The following is a 22,702-nucleotide window of genomic DNA, read 5'->3' as shown; positions in this document are numbered from 1 at the left end:
AAATCAATCCTTCCTTCCTTCCTTCCTTCCTTCCTTCCTTCCTTCCTTCCTTCCTCCCTCCCTCGCTCCCTTCTTTCCTTCCTTCCTTCCTTCTTTCCTTCCTCCTTTCTTTCTTTCTCTCTTTCTTTTTCTTTCTTTTTTTCTGCCCTCTCCCTCCCACCCTTTTCCTTTCTCTTTCTTTTTTGCTTTCTGTCTCTCTCTCTCCTTCCTTCCTCCCTCCCTCCTTCCTTCCTTCTTTGCTTCCTTCCTTCCTTCTGCCTTCCTGCCTTCCCCTCCTTTCTTTTTATTTTTTGCTGTCTTCATTTTTCACTCAATAATTTTCATTTTTTTCTTTTTTGCTTCTAAAAAGAAAAAAAAAGAAACAGGATACATGTGCAGAACATGCAGGTTTGTTACATAGGTATACATGTGCCATGGTGGTTTGCTACACCTATTGACCCATCCTCTAAGTTCCCTCCCCTCACCCCACACCCCACAACAGGCTGGGGTGTGTGTTGTTCCCCTCTCTGTGTCCATGTGTTCTCAATGTTCAACTCCTTCTTATGAGTGAGAACATGCTGTGTTTGGTTTTCTGTTCCTGGGTTAGTTTGGTGAGGTCGATGGCTTCCAGCTTCATCCATGTCCTTGCAAAGGACATGATCTCATTCCTTTTTATGCCTGCATAGTATTCCATGGTATATATGTACCACATTATCTTTATTCAGTCTATCATTGATAGGCATTTGGGTTGGTTCCATGTCTTTGCTATTGTAAATAGTGCTGCAATAAACATACATTTGCATGTGTCTTTATAATAGAATGATTCATATTCCTTTGGGTATATACCCTGTAATGGGATTGCTGGGTCAAATGGTATTTCTGGTTCAAGATCCTTGAGGAATTGCCATACTGTCTTCCACAATGGTTGAACGAATTTACATTCCCACCAACAGTGTAAAAGTATTTCTATTTCTCCACAGCCTCGCCGGCATCTATTATTTCCTGACAATTTAATAATGGCCATTCTGACTGGTGTGAGATGGTATCTCATTGTGGTTTTGATTTGCATTTCTCTGAGGATCCGTGGTGTTGAGCTTTTTTTCATGTGTTTGTTGACTACAAAAATGTCTTTTTTTCAGATGTATCTGTTCATATCACTTGCCCATTTTATGAGGGTGTTTTTTCTTGTAGATATGTTTAAGTCCCCTGTAAATTATGGATATTAGACCTTTGTCAGATGGGTAGATTGCAAAAATTTTCTCCCATTCTGTAGGTTGCCTCCTTACTGTGATGATAGTGTTTTTTTTTCTTTTTTTTTTTTTGCTGTGCAGAAGTTCTTTGGTTTAATTAGATTCCATTTGTCAATTTTGGCTTTTGTTGCAATTGCTTTTGGAGTTTTTGTCATGAAGTTTTTGCCCATGCCTATGTCCTAAATGGTATTGCCTAGGTGTTCTTTTATGGTTTTTTTATGGTTTTGGGTTTTACATTTGAGTCTTTAACCCATCCTGAGTTAATTTTTGTACAAGGTGTAAGGAAAGAGTCCAGTTTCATTTTTCTGCATATGGCTAGCCAGTTTTCCTGGTACCATTTACTGAATAGGAGATCCTTTCCCCATTGATTGTTGTTGTTAGGTTTGTCAAAGATCAGATGGTTGTAGACGTGTGGTGTTATTTCTGAGGTCTCTATTCTGCTTCATTGGTCTATATGATTGTTTTGGTACCAGTATCATGCTGTTTTGGTTACCGTAGCCTTGTGGTATAGTTTGAAGTCAGGTAGCGTGATACCTCCAGCTCTGTTCTTTTTGCTTAGGATTGTCTTGGCTATATAGGGTCTTCTTAGATTCCATATGAAACTTAAAATAATTTTTTCCTAATTCTGTGAAGAATGTAAATGGTAGTTTGATGGGAATAGCATTGCATCTATAAATTACTTTGGATAGTATGGCCATTTTCATGATATCGATTCTTCCTATCCATGAGGATGGAATGTTTTTCTATTTGTTTGTGTTTTCTCATTTCCTTGAGCAGTGATTTGTAGTTCTCCTTGAAGAGTTCCTTCACATCCTTTGTTAGCTGTATTCCTAGGTATTTTATTCTTTTTTAGCAATTGTGAATGGGATTCCATTCATGATTTGGCTCTCTGCTTGCCTATTGTAGGTGTAAAGGAATGCTTGTGATTTTTGCACATTGATTTTGTATCCTGAGACTTTGCGGAAGTTGCTTATCAGTTTAGGAAGTCTTTGGGCTGAGATGATTTGGTTTTCTAACTATAAAATCATGTCATCTACAAACAGAGACAACCTGACTTCTTCTCTTCCTATTTGAATACTGCTTATTTCTTTCTGTTACCTATTTGCCCTGGCCAGAATTTCCAATTTTATGTTGAATAGGAGTGGTGAGAAAGGGCATCCTTGTCTTGTACCAGTTTTCAAAGGTAATGCTTCTAACTTTTGCCCATTCTACATGACATTGTCTGTAGGTTTGTCATAAATAGCTCTAATTATTTTGAGATATGTTCCACCAATACCTAGTTTATTGAGAGATTTTTAACATGAAGCAATGTTGCATTTTTTCAAAGGCCTTTTCTGCATCTATTGAGATAATCTTATGGTTTTTGTCTTTGATTCTGTTTATGTAATGGATTATGTTTATTGATTTGTGTATGTTGCACCAGCCTTGCATCCCAGGGTTGAAGCTGACTTGATCGTGGTGGAAAAGTTTGTTGGTGTGCTGCTGGATTCAGCTAGCCAGTATTTTATTGAAGGTTTTTGCATTGATGTTCATCAGGGATATTGGCCTGAAGTTTTCTTTTTTTGTTATGTCTCTTCCTGATTTTGGTATCAGGGTGATGCTGGCTTCATAAAATGAGTTAGGGAGGAGTCCCTCCTTTTCAATTGTTTGGAATAGTTTCAGAAGGAATGATACTAACTCCTCCTTGTATTTCTGGCAGAATTCAGCTGTGCATCCTTCTGGTCCTGGGCTTTTTTTGGTTCGTAGGCTATTAATTACTGCATCAATTTCAGAGCTTGTTATTGATCTATTCAGGGATTCAACTTCTCCTGGTTTAGTCCTGATGGGGTGTACACGTCCAGGAATTTATCCATTTCTTCTAGATTTTCTAGTTTATTTGAATAGAGGTGTTCATATTATTCTCTGATGGTAGTTTGTATTTCTGTGGGGTCAGTAGTGATATCCCCTCCATCATTTTTTTTATTGTGTCTATTTGATTCTTCTGTCTCTTCTTCTTTATTAATCTAGCTACTGGTCAATCTATTTTGTTATTTTTTTTCCAAAAAAACAGCTCCTGAATTCGTTGATTTTTTAAAGGGTTTTTTGTGTCTCTATCTCCTTCACTTCTCTGATCTTAGTTATCTCCTGTCTTCTGGCAGCTTTTGGATTATTTTGCTCTTGTCTCTCTAGCTCTTTTAATTGTGATATTAGAGTGTTAATTTGAGATCTTTCTAGCTTTCTGATGTGGGCATTTAGTGCTATAAATTTCCCTCTTAACACTACTTTAGCTGTGTCCCAGAGATTCTGGTACATTGTCTGTTTGTTCTCATTGGTTTCAAATAACTTCTTGATTTCTGCCTTAATTTCATTATTCACCCAGGAGTCGTTCAGGAGCAGGTTGTTCAACTTCCATGAAATTATGCAGTTTTGCGTGAATTTCTTAATCCTTTGCTCTAATTTGATTGCACTGTGGTCTGTGAGACTGTTTGCTATGATTTCCATTATTTTATATTTGCTGAGGAGTGTTTTATGTCCAATTATGTGGTTGATTTTAGAATAAGTGCCATGTGTCACTGAAAAGAATGTATATTCTGTTGATTTGGGGTAGGAAGTTCTGTAGATGTCTACTAGTTCCCCTTGATCCAGAACTGAGTTCAAGTCCTGAATATCCTTGTTAATTTTCTCTCTCATTGATCTGCCTAATGCTGACAGTGGGGTGTTAAAGTCTCACACTATTATTGTGTGGGAGTCTAAGTCTCTTTGTAGGTCTCTAAGAATTTGTTTTATGAATTTTGGTACTCTGTATTGGGTGCATATATATTCAGAATAATTAGCTCTTCTTGTTGAATTGTTCCCTTTACCATTATGTAATAACTTTCTTTGTCTTTTTTGCTCTTTGTTGGTTTAAAGTCTGTTTTGTCAGAGACTAGGAGATTGCAACCCCCTTTTTTTTTTCTCTTCATTTCCTTGGTAAATTTTCCTCCATCTCTTTATTTTGAGACTGTGTGTCTTTGCATGTAAGATGGGTCTCCTGAATACACACACACGATGGGTCTTGACTCCTTATCCAGTTTGCCAGTCTGTGTCTTTTAGTTGGGACATTTAGCCTATTTACATTTAAAGTTAATATTGTTATGTGTGAGTTTGGTCCTATCATCATGATGCTATTTGACTATTTTGCACACTAGTTGATGCAGTTCCTTTGTAGTGTCATTGGTCTTTATGTTTCGGTGTGTTTTTGCAGTGGCTGGTACTGGCTTTTCCTTTTAGTATTTAATGCTTTTTTCAGGAGCTCTTGCAGGGCAGGCCTGGTGGTAACAAAATCCCTCAGCATTTGCTTGTCTGGAAAGGATTTTATTTTTCCTTTGCATATGAAGCTTAGTTTAGCTGGATATGAAATTCTGGGTTGAAAATTCTTTTCTTTAGGAAGGTTGAATATTGGCCCCCCATCTCTTCTGGCTTATAGACTTTCTGCTGAAAGGTCTGTTGTTATTCTGATGGGCTTTCCTTTGTAGGTGACCTGGCCTTTCCTTCTGGCTGCTCTTAACAGTTTTTCCTTCATTTTGACGTTGGAGAATCTGATGATTATTTGTCTTAGGGTGATCTTCTCGTGGAGTATCATTTTAGTGGTGTTCTCTGTATTTCCTGAATTTGCATGTTGGCAAATTCTTTCTAGGTTGGAAGTTCTCCTGGATAATACATTGAAGTATGTTTTCCAGTTTGATTCCATCTTCCCCATCTCCTTCTGGTTGTCCAATCAATTGTAGATTCAGTTTTTTTTATAAAGTCCCATATTTCTTGGAGGCTTTGTTCAGTCCTTTGCATTCTTTTTTTCTCTATTCTTGTCTGCATGTCTTATTTTGGTAAGGTTGTCTTCAAACTCTGATATCCTTTCTTCCGCCTGGTCAATTCTGCTGTTGATACTTGTGTATGCATCAAGAAGTTCTTGTGCTGTGTTTTTCAGCTCCATCAGGTAATTTATATTCCTCTCTAAACTGGATATTCTAGTTAGTAATGTCTCTAACCTTTTATCAAGGTTCTTAGCTTCTTTGCATTGGGTTAGAACATACTCCTTTAGCTCATCATAATTTTTTAATTACCCATCTTCTGAAGCCTACTTCTGTCAATTCATCCATCTGATCCTCCGTCCAGTTCCGTGCCTTTGATGGAAAGACGTTGCAATTATTTGGGGGAGAAGAGGCACTCTGGCCTTTTGGGTTTTCAGCATTTTTTCATTGATTCTTTGTGAACTTGTCTAGTTTTGGTATTTGAGGTTGTTGACCCTTGGATGGGTTTTTTTGTGGGGACTTTGTTGTTGTTGAAGCTATTTTTGTCACTTTGTCCTTGTTTTTCTTTCAATAGTCAGGTCCCTCTTCTGTAGGGCTGCTGCAGTTTGCTGGGGGTTTGCTTCAGGCCTTATTCATCTTATTCGCTGTTGTGCCTGCAGATGTCATTTAAGGAGGCTGAAGAGCAGCAAAGATGGGTGCCTGCTTCTTCTGAGACCTCTGACCTTGAGGGGCACCAACCTGATGCCAGCAGGATCGCTCCTGTATAGGATGTGTCTGACAACCCCTGTTGGAGGGTCTCACCCAGTTGGGTGGCATGGGAAGCAGGACCTGTTTAATGAAGCACTTTGTCCCTTGGTGGAGAAGATATATTTTTCTGGGGAGAAACCCACCTGTCTGGGCTGCCCAGAGTCTTCAGAACTACCAGGAGGAGAGGCTAAGTCTGCTGGTCTGCAGAGACTGCGGCCACTCCTCCCCCTATGGGCTCAGGCCCATGGAGATGTGAATACTTTCCCTGAACCTCTGGTTGGAGTTATTGGAGATCCTGTAGGGAAGCCCCTCCCACTGAGGAAGGATGGGTCAGGGTTAGACCTGAAGAGGTACTCTGGCCTTATTCCACAGCAGGTGTGCTGTGCTGTGGGGACAAGTCTTGGGACCAAGCTATCCGACCTTCCTGGCTGCAGCAAGGGAAAAGTGCAGCCTGGAGCTATATATTTATATAGCTCTTCCCCTGTTCAGGGAGCTTAGCATGTTAGGCAGTTGCAGGGTCCCAGTGCTGGCTGCGGTTCCTCCCCCAAGGAGCTCAAATATCTTAGACAGCAGGCAGCTGCAGTCAGTGCTGGTCACCCCACCCCCCTGGAGTTCAGTAAGCTTAAGCAGATTCCAGCTGAGAGACTGTGAGAATCTGCAGGTTCTGGAATTGGGACAGTGGTGGCGTGGGTTCACGAGTAGGATGTTCCGATCTGTGGGTTGCACAGTTCTATGGAAAAAGGAGTTTCCCCAGCTGGGTATCATGCTCACTCACCACCTCCCTTGGCTGAGAGGAGGGGTTCCCCTTCCTCGCATGGCTCTCAGGTGGGCTGCCACACCACACTGCTCTTTCTTCTCTCCGGGGGTCATGCCAGCCTTCTAGTCCATTTTGATGAGAGAACCTGGATACCTTGGTTGCCGGTGAAGGATCCACATGCTTATTATGTTTTTATAAGAAGCATGGCACTAGCATCTACATCTGGTAAAGGCCTCAGAATACTTTCAGTCATGGCAGAAGGCAAAGGGAAACCAGCATGTGCAGAGATGACATGGTAAGAGAGGGAGAAAGAGAGAGGGTGAGGAAGTACCGGGCTCTTTTTAACAACCAGCTCTTGTGGGAACTAATTTACTCACCTCTGATGGAGGGCATTACTCTATTCCTGAGGTATCCATCCTCAGGACCCAGACACCTCCCATTAAGTCCAACACTGCCACATTGGGGATCAAATTTCAATGTAAGGTTCAGAGGGGGCAAGTATTCAAACCATAGCAGTGGCTCTGATTCTGAGGTGTGGACACATATGGAGTGGGAGTGAAGTCAGAGTCCAGAATACAGCTGTGTAGAGTGTCTATAGGACCTGGAGTGTAGGTAGATCACAGATACAGTGGCTCTGGTGTCTGAGACATGGACACTTACAGCGGAGCCAAAGGGCCAGTGGTCTGGAACATGGGTACAAGTGGAGTGGTCATGACTCTAGAGTTTGGTGGGGTTTGGGAGGTAACATCACAATAATAGTTCCTTTTTTGGGGAGATCACAGCATCTCCCTCTCCAAGTTGTTCACAGTGACAATGGCTCTTGATTACCTCAGCAGTGAAAGTTGCCAGTGTCCCCTGCAGAGAAGATCACTGGAAACCATGCTGGCATCTGATGCTTGGCTAATACTGATAGTCCCCACCATTCTAGACATCTCTAGATATCTCAGGTGTGCCATTCTCCCCAGTGATTTATTCTACATGATTATTCTGGGTATTTTGTTTATTTGTTATTTGTTTTGTTTCATTCTGTTTCTTAGATTCTTTTGGACCTTTGAGCAATCCCAAGGATGTTTTTCTTGCCTTTGTAGGGAAAATAAGGCCGATGTCTCCATCTCTGTCATCTTGATGACATCACTCCACATTAAATCTTTCTAAAGGAATTACTTACTGTTTGATTCATACTTCTCAAAAGCTCAAAAGTTCTAAAATAACCAAGAGTGTACTAATATTTGTTGAATAAATAATTTGAGACATAATGAGACAGGTCTAAATTGTCTTGAGACTGGAAATGTGTTTAGGCTAAATTATTTTTCAAATATTTAAATGTGTTACTAGAGAAGCTGAATAGGATGCAATTGTAAAAGCTCTTCCTTAATATGTACCCAGAGAGACAGACTGGCAGGTATCCAAAACTGTTTGGTGACTCTCATGGGGCAGACTTGTTGCTGAGATTTCTTGATTTAAATACGAATTGAGTATGGCTTCCACCAGGAGCATTTAGTCACTTAAAAAGAAAAACTGCCTATTTTAAAGTAACTAAAAGTAAATATGATTAAATAGGGATTATTAGAATTATTTGTTATACTTTGATAAACTTAAAAGACTTTAAATTATGTTTTTCAATTATACTTGTAACCATTAGTAGTAGTATTGGTGGTCTCATTTTACATGGAGATTAAATTGCCATTAGCTCATTTTCGTGAAACCTGGGAAATCATCTGGTATATGGATATTTGAAAACTATTTGAAACATTAGGGAAAATCTTGGGTATTTTAATGGAACCAGAAATCCTTTAATGTTACATGAACCGTGTACAAGTACCTCAAATTTTGAAACATGTTAGGATCCTGTTCACTATAGATACTTATTTTTATTTTTTTTTCTTTAACTGAATCTCTTTCTTAATGATTGGAGAGATGCTTCAAATAGAATTGGATGACTTTAGAAGTATTCCTGGTTATCATCTTAAAAGGGAAATAGAAACTGAAGAAAGAGGACTCCAGCTATAAAACCAAGGGAGCTGACTTTATTATATTTTCCTCACTTTTAAAATATATTATTGATATTGCAAATATTTAGATAGTATTCAAAAACAAAATCAAAATTTCTATTCCACTACCAGTTTAATAAATAGTACTATGTGCAATTGAAGTCTTCTGTGAATTTCTTTCCAGTAATACCCCCGGGCTCTGCTCTCCAGAAATAACTACGATCCTGAATTTGATATTTATATATTTTTCAATCTTTTTTATAATTTTTTTTTTTTTTTTTGAGACAGAGTCTCACTCTGTCACCCAGGCTGAAGTGCAATGGCGTGATCTCAGCTCATTGCAACCTCCATCTCCCAGGTTCAAGCAATTCTCCTGCCTTAGCCTCCTGAGTAGCTGGGATTACAGGTGCCTGCCACCACGCCTGGCTAATTTTTGTACTTTTAGTAGAGATAGGGTTTCACCATGTTGGCCAGGCTGGTCTTGAACTCCAGACCTCAGGTGATCTGCTCGCCTCGGGGTCCCAAGGTGCTGGGAAAATATATTATTATACTGGCTTGCTTGTTTTTAAATGTTATAATTGGAATTGTGATGTATGAGTTCTTCTGTACATTTTCATCCTCAAGATTAAGCTTGTAGGCTCTATGTTGATACTTGTGGCTCTATTGTATTATTTCTGAGTGAATTTTAAAAAAATACTATTAAAGTGTGATATAATGTAATAAACATGGCTTTTTTGTCATACGGAACTCAAATTCTGTCTTTTTCCTTATACCTATGTACCTTTAAGAAAGTTATTTAAATGATCTCAGCCAGCTTTTAAAAAAATCTATAGAATAAGGTAATAGCGTCTTCTTTTTTCTTCCAACTTTTATTTTAGAACCAGGGGCTACATGGACAGGTTTATTACAAAAGTATACTGCTTGATACTGAGGTTTGGAGTATGATTGAATCCATCACCCAGGTAATGAGCGTAATGCCTAACAGGTAGTTTTATCGACTCCTACCCTCTTCTCTGTCTCCCTCTTATATTCTCCAGTGTCTGTTGTTACCATCTTTATGTCCAAGCATACCCAATGTTTAGCTCCCACTTATAATTGAGAATATAGCATTTTCTTTATAAAGTAGTCTTGGTATAATGATATAATGGGTGTATGTATGTTTACACATATATATGTATATATACACACAAACATATATCCACACATATATACAATAGTATATGTTTGGAACATAATAATAAATATTAATTCTTCTTCATATTCTAATTTTCTTTTCTATCTCCAATTTTGAAAATTAGTTGTGATTACTATAAACACTTTTTATATAACAGGGACTACTTGTTGGTATTCTGGGATATAAGAATGCAAAGAAAAAAATTGAGAAAAAGCATTCTGTTATGTTTGTGGTTCTCAGCAGCTTGATGTGGTGAAAGAAGCCTGAGCTATGAAGTTATAAATCTTGGATGTGACTTCCAGCTCACTGGTTCACTGGTTATGTGACTTGACCAAATTACTTACTTTTCTTTGAGCCTGATTTTTCATTGACAAAATGCAAATAGATGCTACTTAACTGATAAGGGCTTTGTGGTGATCAAATTAAATCAGTTTAGTAAAGTACTAAACATTTTTCCAGCCTTATTATATATGTGTAATGAATATTAGCAGATTTCCCTTTTGCCATCAATTTATTAACATGTCAAATATTAACAGAAGTCTTTTACAGACATTTACTTATCTACATTTCAGGGTTTTATTTTCCATCTTCTTTTCACTGTACACTTTCAAACCCTGAGGTATTTCATTGACTTCCATAGCTTAAGCAGTCTGGACACTAACAAACCAATATATTCAGCTACAGACTCATTATCCAATATATTATTGGAAATTTTATGTGTTTAACTCTTCATCTTCCTAGTTTACCTCTCCTTTGTCAAATCTAAAATTATTTTCTCATTATCTCACCATATTCTTGTAAGACTTAGTACTACTACTCTAGTGTTTAAATATCTCTAAAGTATTTTCCTCATCACCATACCCTTATATTTACCTTGTTTAGGCCCTCATCACTTCTGGGGGATTAGAAATGATATTCTATTAAACGTATTCCTTGCCCATGCTGATAGCATCCAGTCTATCATTCCCCCACAAAATCTGGCCCGTATTACTCTCTTGGCGAAATCTTGAAATATTTCTATATCTGCAGAATAGCATCAAACACCTTAATAGTGTTGAAATTGTCCTATATAATCAATATTTAAACAGTTTTTAAAAGATCTATATAAATCAGATTCTATATAATTTTGCCTGATCACCTGACAAATTGTCCATTGTATCCAAAGTTCTCATCACATAGAAACTTGAGTTTCTCAAGCTTATCATGTAATGTCCTCCCTCCCTACAAATGCATGTGTTGTTCTCTTTACTGGAAATGCCTTCAAGACTTTTCTTCCAAGACTAAGCCTTGGGAGGAAATCAATTAATGTTTCTAAAGTCCTTACTGTATCGGAAACTGTGTTAAGTAATGTAAAGACATAGTAATAGTTGAATTTCCTAGTAACTCTATGAGTTTGACAAGATCTCCATTTTAGAGATGAAGAAATTGAGGCAGGATTTAAACACTCCTTGGCTGACTCCAAAAACTGTGTTTTTAACAATTGTACTCTAAATAATTTATTTAATTCTCACAAAAATCTAAAGAGAGATAGATATTTAAGTTGATTTTTACATGATAAAACTGATGCTCTTGAAGTATGAATGGTGTATCCTAGTCATATAGTTAAATTCAGCAAAGCCTACATTTAATATCAAATTTGACAAACATTAAAGCCCATATTGTTTCTATTATAAACCCCCGTGTCTTTAACTATCACCCATTCCCTCAATGAATCATTTCTCAATGCTCCCATGGGTAGATGATAATGCCAATGTTTCCTCTGCTGATATGCCTCTTACAGTGGAATAAAATAAGAATAATTAACATTTACCTAGCAGTTATTTTACATATAGACACAGTTCTATGTGCTTTGGCTAATTATCTAATTTACATATCTCAATGAGTATCATAGCAACTATATGCATTACTCTCCAACAGTGTTGTGACCTGTTTTCCTTATGGAAGTATGGACATCTTGGAGGCAACAACTGACTGATACATATTTGACTTCCTAGCATCTAGTGCAATTCCTTGCATGTAGAAGGTACAAAATAAATATTTTAATTAAATGAATGGGCTATACTAGAGAGTGTCTTTGATATTGGTAGGATGCAGAGAGAAAAGTAGGAAGCATGTCTTAAATCTTAGAGAACAAATGAAATCTTCTCCCACAATACTTATCCCTTGAACTCAGGAATGCAGAATCTTTGGTAGGTTAAGTTCTTTTCCTAACTTGTCATGGCATTATTTTTCCTTATATTGGAGACAAATTATGCATTTTCCAAATGACAGTAGTCAGTTAGACATCTTAATATATACCACAGAGTTACACCCAAATTTTGCTTTTATACCCAAATTTTGATTTATCTTATTGACCCCATTCACATTATAGAGTTCATTCCTTATTTTACATGCACTATAAAATGCAAAATATTGGAAAGCTTCTTGATCTGCGAAGACATTGCATTTGTCTAAAGTGGCCATCTCTGTTTTCCATCCATTTGGAAAGATCATTTAAGTGTTTTTCTCCGGCATAGCCAGACTTCTGAAAAATGCAAATTGGCTCTTCATTACAACCTTGTCTTTGTTTTATCTGAGAGTACGACTGTCTACTTTTCCTCCGTCATTTCCATTCAAGGTTTACTTGCTGTATCTTTTCTTTGATTTCCTCAGGATTTCCTGTCTCCATAGTTTTCCTCATGCCATATATTTCTCTACTTTGCTGGGTTCTATTTTTCATCTATTCTAGGATGATGACATGATGATGATGATGAAATGATGATGATGATGGTGATGATGATGATGTGTGTGTGTATGTGCGTTTTTGTGTGTTTCTCATTTCTGTCTCCATCTTTAGACAATCAAATCCTGAAACTTAACCAAGCAGATGCAAAGTTGTAATCTTCGTTTCAGAGTTGGCTATGGAGATTTGTATGTGAGAAATGATACTGGCTTTCCTTCCGCTCACTGATGAAAGAGGCACTAAGCTAATGCTCTTTCCAGCCACCTGGTTATGCACTGCTGAATCATGCCATTTTAGGAAACTGAAGTTTCTAATGCTTACATTTGTAATTATTGTAGGGTATGTCAATAATTTAGAATTCCTAAATTATTGTACTCTATATAACCTTGTACCTAATAAATTTCAAAATATTCAAATTTCTATTTATAAATAAAATGCTCTTTTTATATGAAATTGCTTCTATATATGATTAAATTGATAAAACTTCTGTGATTTATAAAATGTCTTAGGCCTTTAAATCTTCTATTTAAGGAATAAATAATATTACTGATAGAAGAGAGAAATATTGGGGGGCCAGGCGTGGTGGCTCAGGCCTGTAATCCCAGCACTTTGGGAGGCCAAGGCGGGCGCATCACAAGGTCAGGAGATCAAGACCATCCTGACTAACATGGTGAAACCCCGTCTCTACTAAAAATACAAAAAAATTAGCCAGGCGTGGTGGCGGGTGCCTGTAATCCCAGCTACTTGAGAGGCTGAGGCAGGAGGATAACTTGAACCCGGGAGGTGGAGCTTGCAGCGAGTGGCGATCGCGCCACTGCACTCCAGCCTGGGCGACAGTGTGAGACACAAAAAAAAAGAAAAAGAAAAGAAAAGAAAAAAAGAAAAGAGAAATATTATAAAATGAAGTCTATGTAGTTTCATTGAAGTTTATTAGCTTGATGGCAATACATGCAAATATGAAAATAGAAGCTACCCAGGGCAGAAAAAAACACTGTGGCACAGGGAATACATAATAGACAAAGGAACTGGATGGCTAATTTCTCAGACTGCCATTTGGAATGTTTTAGCATCTTTATTAGTCAAGTGCAACTGTCTTCTCTATGGCTCAGCAGGGATTATGCTTCACATGCACTTGGACATCTCTAAACTCTTCACCTATTGTCATCAGCACCTCTACTGCCTTCAAGGGCTATCAACTGCTATTGATTTATTGACGAAAATAACCATGATAACACCACGAAGGGTGAATAGCTCCCTACAGCATAATTATCAACTGGCAAACTTTGGTTTAACTCTGACAGTTATTTTATACTCTAATCCTTAGTAATGAATTTGAAGGTTTCACTTTGATTTTACAAATGATCAGGTGGAATGACATAGAAATATGAATTATGTGTGTGTGTGCACATATATGAGAGAGTGTATAAAAGGAGGCTTTGGGAAGACATGACTTTAGGCATCTCAGTGACCTTAATAACATCACGTTCAGTCCACTTTTGGGGGAAAAATAGGGCTTGCTTTTTTATATCTAAGACACTTTGAAAAATAGACAAGGATTTCTTATACGTATATGTATTTGCTGGTTTACGTGAATCTCCCATCCTAGTATCTTTGCAAATACTGTTATGACATTTTAAGATGCTACCTTTGTTTTCCCTTGATGAATATTAGCAAAATTAAATGTACATTTTGTTTTAAAGCCGGTTTTTTTTTTCAGGCAATGAAAACAATCTTGTGTTCTTAGAAGCTTAAATTCTAAGAGCAAGAGCTCTCAGAACCACTGACATACCTAGAGTAAAGGTGCTTATGTTACAAAAAATAATTTTGATGAACACATGTACCCATATTGATGATTTGTAAGAGAGAAACTCCTTCCATGTTTTTGAAATGAAGAATTAATTATTTGTAAATTAAACTTTTCTAAAAAAGGTTATTCAAATGAGCCCAGGTAAAAATCTCTATATTTTATAGCCACATATTATTTTCTCTTTCTTTCATTTATGTATTTTCTTAATTTTCATTTAGCTTTGTTGATGTTCCAGAAATGATAGCAGAAAGCCAATTCCATATATCTCACTTATAATGTAAAATATTCAGCCTAAACTTGCAGAAAGTGTATCTTTTGAATAAAAGACAGCAGATGCTGTAGCATTTTTGCCAAAGAAGGAGTCCAGTTTAAACATTCTGCAGTATGCAAATGTCATCTCCTCTATGTGAGTGTTTTCCCCGAGTGGATGTTGCAGGGTTGGAGCTTCTGCCTGTGATTTAGGTTGTAATTTTATTTGTGGAAATAAACCAATCGTGGAGCTCCAATTGTCTTGGCGGTGAGGTGATCGATAGCCCATTACTGGATAGAACAGCAACTACAGGAAGAGCATTGAAGATTTTAATGCATGAATTATGCATGCAGCGCTCATTCTTTAGTCTCCGAACAGAGTGACAGGGTTTGTGAAGTCGCCTCAGATAGTTTCTTGCATTAAGTGACTGCAGTGAAATGCTTAATATTTTCAGGCACAGAAGCAGCATTGACTCGGGTCAGCCGAATTTGGAAGATGTAAATCTCCCAACTCACAGCACGGAATGCTTTATTTGAAAGTATTGCTATGTATAGAGCCGGCTTTTCTGTCATCTAACCTGCTCTCCTCAGGTTGGCTGAAGGATGGGAGCGGCTGTGCCTGCCTGTGAGGTCACAGCATGAAGTCCTTTTAACTTGCTTTCTGCTGCAGGAGAGCCGTATTGTGGTATAACTGTTGCTGTATTTATTCAAATGGACAATTTGCAATAGATGTTATACCCAGGACGACAGATAAGTCAACACATAAGGTAAGTCCAAGGTTTTTTTTTATAGGTTAGGTAATTGTAAACTACAATATGCTGAGTTAGGATAATGGTGATGCCATATTAGTAAGGTTGACTCAGACCTTAGTATTGCAATGCCAGCATCAGGACTCTCAATTGTTATGTTAAATGAGAGGTGACTTTCTATATTTGATAGTATTGGACCATAGGGTGTTTTATTTTGCATGCAAAAGCTTTTCAAGAATGTACTAGAGCTTGAATGCGTAGAAGACTGCAAACTGGGGAGGGGCAGCAGGAGAATGAGCTGAATTGATAAGTGGAAATTACCTCCTTGTGGAGAAGTTTTAGCACGGCTGTGGCATCGCATTGGCTCAGATTATTTCCTTAATGTCAACATTTTCAAATTCTAGTAAGAGGTGTGGGTAGACACCAGAAATGCTCAATCCTTCTCCCAGAAGCAGAGGAGAGCACTGAGGTACTCAAACTCAAATACTGTTTTGCATACAAACTGAGCAGATGGAATTAAAACAATTTGGACTAGCATGTCCTTGAGGGAAGACCTTGCTGTCAGACAAAACCATTTGACTTCTACCTGTGGTGGTTTGGTTTTATTTTTTCCTCTTGTCAGGAATGCCTTACTCCAAAATGTGTGGATAGATGACATATTGTGAAATTTACCCAAAAAAGAGTTTTTTCTTGGTGTTTTAAAAATTAACCTTATACAATTATAGGACCCCCTACATAAGATCCAAGTAAAATTTACAAAAACTCTGTAAAACTGAAAAACACAGTACTATATGAGTATATTTGTCAGAAGTCTTTGTTAATTAAAGTTGCTTGCTTAAATATCATGGCAAATGATTAATTCCTGAACATTTCTTTAGGATGAGAAAACAGAATACACTAGATAAGTAACATTTTTTAAGGATACTTTTCAACAGTGAATTTATATTACTAGTGAATATATATGCACACACATACATACATATATACTATAATTCATAGTGTATAAAAATAATATATGCACTATAGTATATAGGTGTATACATTTCCTCATGTATGTTTATTGATACTGTTTTTAAAAGCATGCTTGCTAAATCATCTATCAAGACCAATAATAGATAAGGACAAGTATTTTTTGGGGAAAAAAAAGCATCACTTTATTTTTTACAAAAAGAAATTTGGAGCAATGACGATAATAAGAGCACAGGAAAACTACTTTTCAAGCATTTCAGAGTGCATTTCCATTCTGCTACAATGTTGCTATATTATTTAGGTTTCCTGTTGCCCAGGCCTTGTGCACAGACCTCCTAGCATTACAGAATGGTTTAAATCTTCAAAACTGATCTAGTTTAGGTATAAGAGGAAACTCACACCTGAAGTTTTTCCTTAGGGAGGGGAATAAAGGAAGAAGAAATTACTACCTACATACCTTAGAGGTCTCCTGATGCTGAGTCATGGTGTTCAGTTCTGCTCAAATGCCTCCTGGCTGAGGTGGCTGATTAACAGCTAATAAAATGGAATCTAGAAGAAAATGAGAAAGAATGGAGGGGGGGAAACTTAAAGATATTTATTGCCTAATGACACACACTAAATTCTGAGTAATAAGTAGAATGGCAGTGCTACTTGTTGGATCTGGCTGAGTTGACAGTAGGAGAATAACAGCTCCCGTGCTGGGTGACAAGATCATAGCAGTAGAATTAATGACCTAACAAGGGGAGAGTGTATCAACAAAGGGATTCAGGAAACACTGCCCTTGTACTTATCTGAACCTCTCTGTCTTCTTTCTAGTCTCAACCCAAGCCATTAGTCAATCTCATTTAAAAGACATAATGTTCAGATAAACAGTAGCTTCCGGATCATGTAAGGGAAATCTGGAATAAGATGTGCTCAGTTCCTGCTTCCCACAGTGGTTATCATTAATTTTTATAGGCTACCAATTGGGAGGAACCAACAAAAAAATTGATGAGAATTTTTAAATATCTTCTTTGATATATATGAGGCACCAAAATGAGTTTAGATAGTGATTGTTATGGCAGCATATAATTGTGTTAGATATAATTGGAAATGGAGACTGAATATATTACAAAAACATATATTAAAAAGGAAACAGGGCAAATGGAATTAGAGTAGTGAAACATCAAACATAAGATTTTGAAAGAAAAATGTACTTTAATTTTAGTTGATATACATTATTAGTGATTCTTAAAATCAATGTATAAAAAATTCTGAAGTAACAGATTTACTAAGGGTTTATAATTTCTTTAAATACAAATTTTAAAAGTGACTTAGTAGAGTGAGAAATAATTGACAATAATATTTTAAAATAGAAAGCTGTAATATTTCTTATAGGGAATAAATACATAGCTAAAATAGATTTGTACTTGTAATAAATTGAAGTAGAAATCTCTCTTTATATATAGAGAGAGAGGGAGAGAGTATAGTATGTATATACTCTTTATCTCTCTATCTACCTATCTATCTAGTTTTCTACTTAGTAACTACCATAAGTGAGCTGTAACTACCATAATCCTAAGTGGTAGTTACATATTATATGAAATATATATAATTTCATATATATATTTGAAGTATATATGAAATATATACTATATATGAAATATATATACACTATATATGAAATATATACTATATATGAAATATATATACACTATATATGAAATATATACTATAAGTTAATGTATAGTATATATTACTATATATACTATATATGCAAATATCTATACTATATAGTACATATATTTACCATATTACTATAAATATATAGTACATATATTAACTTATGCATACACATTTACATATATAAGTAAACATATACATTCACATATAAGTAAATATATACACATTTACATATATGTATAAAAGTATACATTTACATATATAAGTAAATGTATACACTATATTTACTTAGGATTGTGGTAGTTACAGATTACTTATGGATGATTCGGAGGCCTACAAGTATTCGAAGAGAGGTAATATACCCATTTTCAATAAAGCAAGCTCATATGAAAATTAAGTAAATCAGAGCTTATGTTTAGACAACAACAAAATTTCCCATAGGGTGCTTCAGTGAACAGTCTCGATGAGTTGCAAGCTTTGTGAAATTCACAGAAAACTTTTTCAAGTATGAATCTACAACAAAGAGTGATTGTTGGGAAATATCTTCTTTTCTCTCCAATTCAAGAAAAATGATTAAATTGGTTCCCCCTCAAAATTTTTTCCCTGAGTAATTAGCATCTGAAACATCTTTCTTTCAGATTTGCTCTTAAGGGTTGACTCTGAGGAGTGCCTCGGTTTAATATAGCTTTATGAATACTTCACCAATTTATTCCCTCTTATTGTAAATATACCTTTTACTCCATTTTCATTGTTCATCAATCTCTTTCTTCTCACAAGGCAACACAGTGCAATAAGGAAACGTTTATTAAGGATCCTCTTGTTTGATTTTGCTAGGTACTCTGGTTTTGCAGAAGCAAAAGAAGATGGGCCTGTGCTTTCAATGGGAACAAACAAGTCAAATGCAGGGGGAAAAAGGTACAGCATAGGGTCACCCAAAAATATTTGGTAAAACCTTTTTCTGTCATAGGAGAAATGAAGAATTATGCACAACATTTTTTAAACTGCACATGGAGGAAGAATATGCATAAAGGTATGGAGGCTAAAATTAATAATATATATTTTAATGTCAGTACTGAAGCAGAGGGATTGGATGGGTGGTGTAGTTGAGAATAAACAAGATGAGGGCAGGTTATTAGGAATTTAGCCACCAGAATAACATGTTTAGATTTGACTTAATAGGCAGTGAACACCCACAGACATTATTTAATCTCACTGGAGGCATTTAATGATAAAGAAGTATCTGACTCCTGAATCAGATAAATTCTCAGCATTTCTTTTTAATAGCTGCTAATCCTAAATTAAATAATCATGCACCACATAAATACTTTTTGATTGCATATTTGACAGTGGCTCCATGAGATTATAATGGAGCAGAAAATTTCCTGTTGCCTAGTGATATGGAGCAACACATTACCTTTTTTCTATGTTTAGATATGTTTAGATACACAAATACTTACCATTGTGTTATACTTGCCTATAGGATTCAGTACAGTAACATGCTGTTCATGTTTGCAGCCAAGGAACAATAGGCTATGCCATATAGCCTGCGTGTGTAGTAGGCTAGACCATCTAGGTTTGCATAAGTACACTTTGTGATGTTCCCACAGTCAAAATCACCTAACTGTGCATTTCTTAGAATGTATCCTCGTATTTAAGTGATGCATAACTGTATTGTATTAACCATGTCTTTTATTTTCTGTATTCTGATACTTTAGCTTTGCTGACCCTGGAAGGACTACCCTTCCTAGGTGTTAGTTGATTACCGGAGTTAGTATACAACTTGCCCCTAAGTACACGTTTCAAATGCAAACCAACCAATCCAGAGCCCCACCACTACAACCACCTTCCTTATCTGGGTTCTCACACTCTGGGCCAGTATCCACTTGGCTAATCACTTAGGGGACACACACCAGACAAGTGACAAATGAAATTTTTCAAACTAGCTAATCCTGAACACTGATCTGCTACTGTTCATTATGGTGAAAACCACACAGTCCCCCTGTCTCCCTCTGCGTCCTGACCAGCCTCAGTTCTTCTCCTCCATGTTGCTCCTCATGGTGTGCTGTGCCCTTTGCTCTGGTGGTCTGTGGGTTTAACAAGTGAATTTTTTTTTTTTTGAGACCGAGTTACATTCTGTCGCTGGAGTCTAATCGTGCAATCTCGGCTCATTGCAACCTCCTGGAGTGCAATGGAGTGATCTCGGCTCACTGCAACCTCCGCCTCCCAAGTTCAAGCAATTCTCCTGCCTCAGCCTCCTGAGTAGCTGGGATTACAGGCATGCGCCACCACATCTGGCTAGTTTTTGTATTTTTCAATAGAAACGGGGTTTCACCATATTGGCCAGGCTGGTCTCAAACTCCTGGCCTCAGGTGATCCGCCCGCCTCAGTCTCCCAAAGTGCTGAGATTACAGGCATGAGCCACAGGACTTGGCCAACAAGTTATCTTTACAATGACAGTCGTCTCCAGATCTGTTTTCCTTACCAAACCTAAATAATAAAACCTACATTAAAAATCTTCTAAATTTTAATACAAACTAACATAAATAGAAATATTACATTCCCAGGACATGAAATAAATTAGCCAAGTCTTTTTCCTTAAAAAAAAATCATTACCTTTTTACTCAACTGTTATCTTATTTTGAATTTAAGGATAAATTCTGAGTGAATCTCTTATAAAAATAAGCTTAACTATTTTCCAAGTCGTGGTTGATAGAGAGAGAGTATATCCTCTAGAAATATGAATGAGCAATTAGAAGTTTTCAGTCTTATGTCAAAATACCTAAGTCTAAAGTTTTAAATATTTTCCTGAGATTGTTTTAACTTGTAGTATGCCATATCTACTGCATGAAAACAAGCATTTACTTTGTCAAACAACTAAATCAATGCTGAGGGAAAATGCTATCTTTATACTACTTGAATGTAGAAATTTTGAAACTGTAACTACCAAATGCTAGTGGTGTTTACATAATGTCTTTAATATCTGATGAGCAACTACAGGACACATCCTAACAAAAAGAAATTCTGCTACATTAAGTCACAAAATTGAATTGAACTCTCTTGAGAATAGTGTCCAAGGAGAGATTGTTAATCAGTGAATGCAAAATTTTAGAACAATGAACCAAATGCAATTAACCAGAAGACTAACAAGAATTGGACCACACAGAAAACCGTGCCCTGAAGAATATGTATCACAAGATAGTATCTTCTGGTGGTGCACTCCATTATTTTAAAACACCATCACTGAAAGAAGAGAACAGTAAATGATTTCAAGGGGTTGAATAATTCAAATATTAAATGCATGTTTGATTTTATGGCCATTAACACCCTTTCACCCTTTCTACTCCTAGATTGCATTATAAGTTATTACTGCAATCGTAATAGTCCTTTGAGAAATAAACTTTTGATAAACTCAAGTGGCAAATTGATGACAATTTAGGTTGGGAATAGGTTAGAAAAGATACTAGTCATGATAGCAGATGGAAGGGCAGCAAGGTAGGTGGCTGGGAGGGAATCTGGAGGCAGAGCTGTGCCAGAAAGAACATAGGAATTTAAACAGATGGAAGATGATGTATCAGTTGGCAAGGAGAGCCTCTGAGTGACAAGCAGAAGAATCTATTGAAGAACTGGGTGGATAGGCAGCCAATAAGTGAATTAGATGAACCAGTAATAAAAGAAATAGATCAGTATGAGGGCACCCAAGCTCCAGAACAAATAGACAAGAACAATAGAAAACAACTACAATCTGTTCCTTTGCTTGAAACTGAGGAAATGACTTTTACTATAATCTTTTAAAGTGCTTTGAAGTGATGATGAATAAATGATGATAAATAAGATGATCATCTTCTACAGAAGGAAAATTTTAGTATAAAATTTAAAGATTCTTACCACTAAATAAATATATTCTATAAAATTATTATGAGCATACAATTTATTTTATGTCCTAGTTTTGGGTTTCCTATAAATTGAGTTCTGGCCCTGGCTTGGTTAACGTATGAGGCTATGGGGAGCTGGCTGGAAAATAATACTGATGCACAGTAAAAGTGGAGAATAAGAACTTTAATTCCTTTCAAAAAAGAGAATTTACCAGACTATGGCAAATGTGAATATGATATTATCTTTATAAAAATAGCTTACGTTGTTTTTGTCCATTAAAAATGATAATAGCAATGTCTCAATGAGGATAAAGAATACCATTACAAGTCATTTGGTCTCTCTTCTGCCTTCAGACTTACCTACCCTTAAATCACCATATTCTTATGTAATTATTCATACTTGCAAGCATTTAGTATAATTGTGTAGTGCAGTTATGCATTTTTAAATGATAGCTGTCATTATGGGTTGATAGAAAGTACCATACCCAGGAATATTTGTAGGAAGGACTTGGCTTAATATGACCATTCTGATTGACCTTCAGATAATTACATGGTTTCTTAGAGGAAAAGATAATTTCAGGTTGCCACCTTACAAGCTTAAAATTAACATTCTTTTTATTCTTCCATCTTGTCTACAAACTTGTTTTTCTACTACTGTCGACCATATTTCTCAGGCCAGTCTATTACTTTCTAGTTTACTAGCCAAAGCCCATATGCTATTATGCCTGAAACTGTGTTGTTTTACTGCCAATATGATCATTTCTAAAATATCTGTATTCCAGTCAATCCCACACACAGAAGCAGGGATAATTTATCTCAAGGGTTGTCTGAGTTATATGAATATTCTTTTTCTTCTTTTCTTTTTTTTTATTATACTTTAAGTTCTAGGGTACATGTGCATAGCGTGCAGGTTTGTTACATATGTATACTTGTACCATGTTGGTGTGCTGCACCCATCAACTCGTCAGCACCCATCAATTCATCATTTATATCAGGTATAACTCCCA

General features: G+C 36.6%; 1 protein-coding gene across 4 annotated transcripts in view; it reads left to right on the top strand.

Moving 5' to 3' along the window:
- Nucleotides 1-22,702, top strand: part of CNTN1 (contactin 1) — a 409,794-nt gene that overhangs the window by 129,557 nt on the left and 257,535 nt on the right. For 2 of the 4 annotated variants that reach the window (XM_011936102.1, XM_011936105.1), the window contains exon 1: nucleotides 14,699-15,210. The exons of the other annotated variants lie outside the window; for them this stretch is intronic. In XM_011936102.1, the coding sequence (XP_011791492.1) occupies nucleotides 15,173-15,210 (38 nt within the window). In that variant the 5' untranslated portion in view covers nucleotides 14,699-15,172. Of the gene's footprint in view, nucleotides 1-14,698; nucleotides 15,211-22,702 lie in introns of those variants that run through there. 4 annotated transcript variants of the gene reach the window in all.

The sequence above is a fragment of the Colobus angolensis genome, unplaced genomic scaffold, assembly GCF_000951035.1.
Source record: "Colobus angolensis palliatus isolate OR3802 unplaced genomic scaffold, Cang.pa_1.0 Scaffold150, whole genome shotgun sequence".
Classification (NCBI taxonomy): Eukaryota; Metazoa; Chordata; class Mammalia; order Primates; family Cercopithecidae; genus Colobus; species Colobus angolensis.
This window is presented reverse-complemented; position numbering and strand designations above follow the sequence as displayed.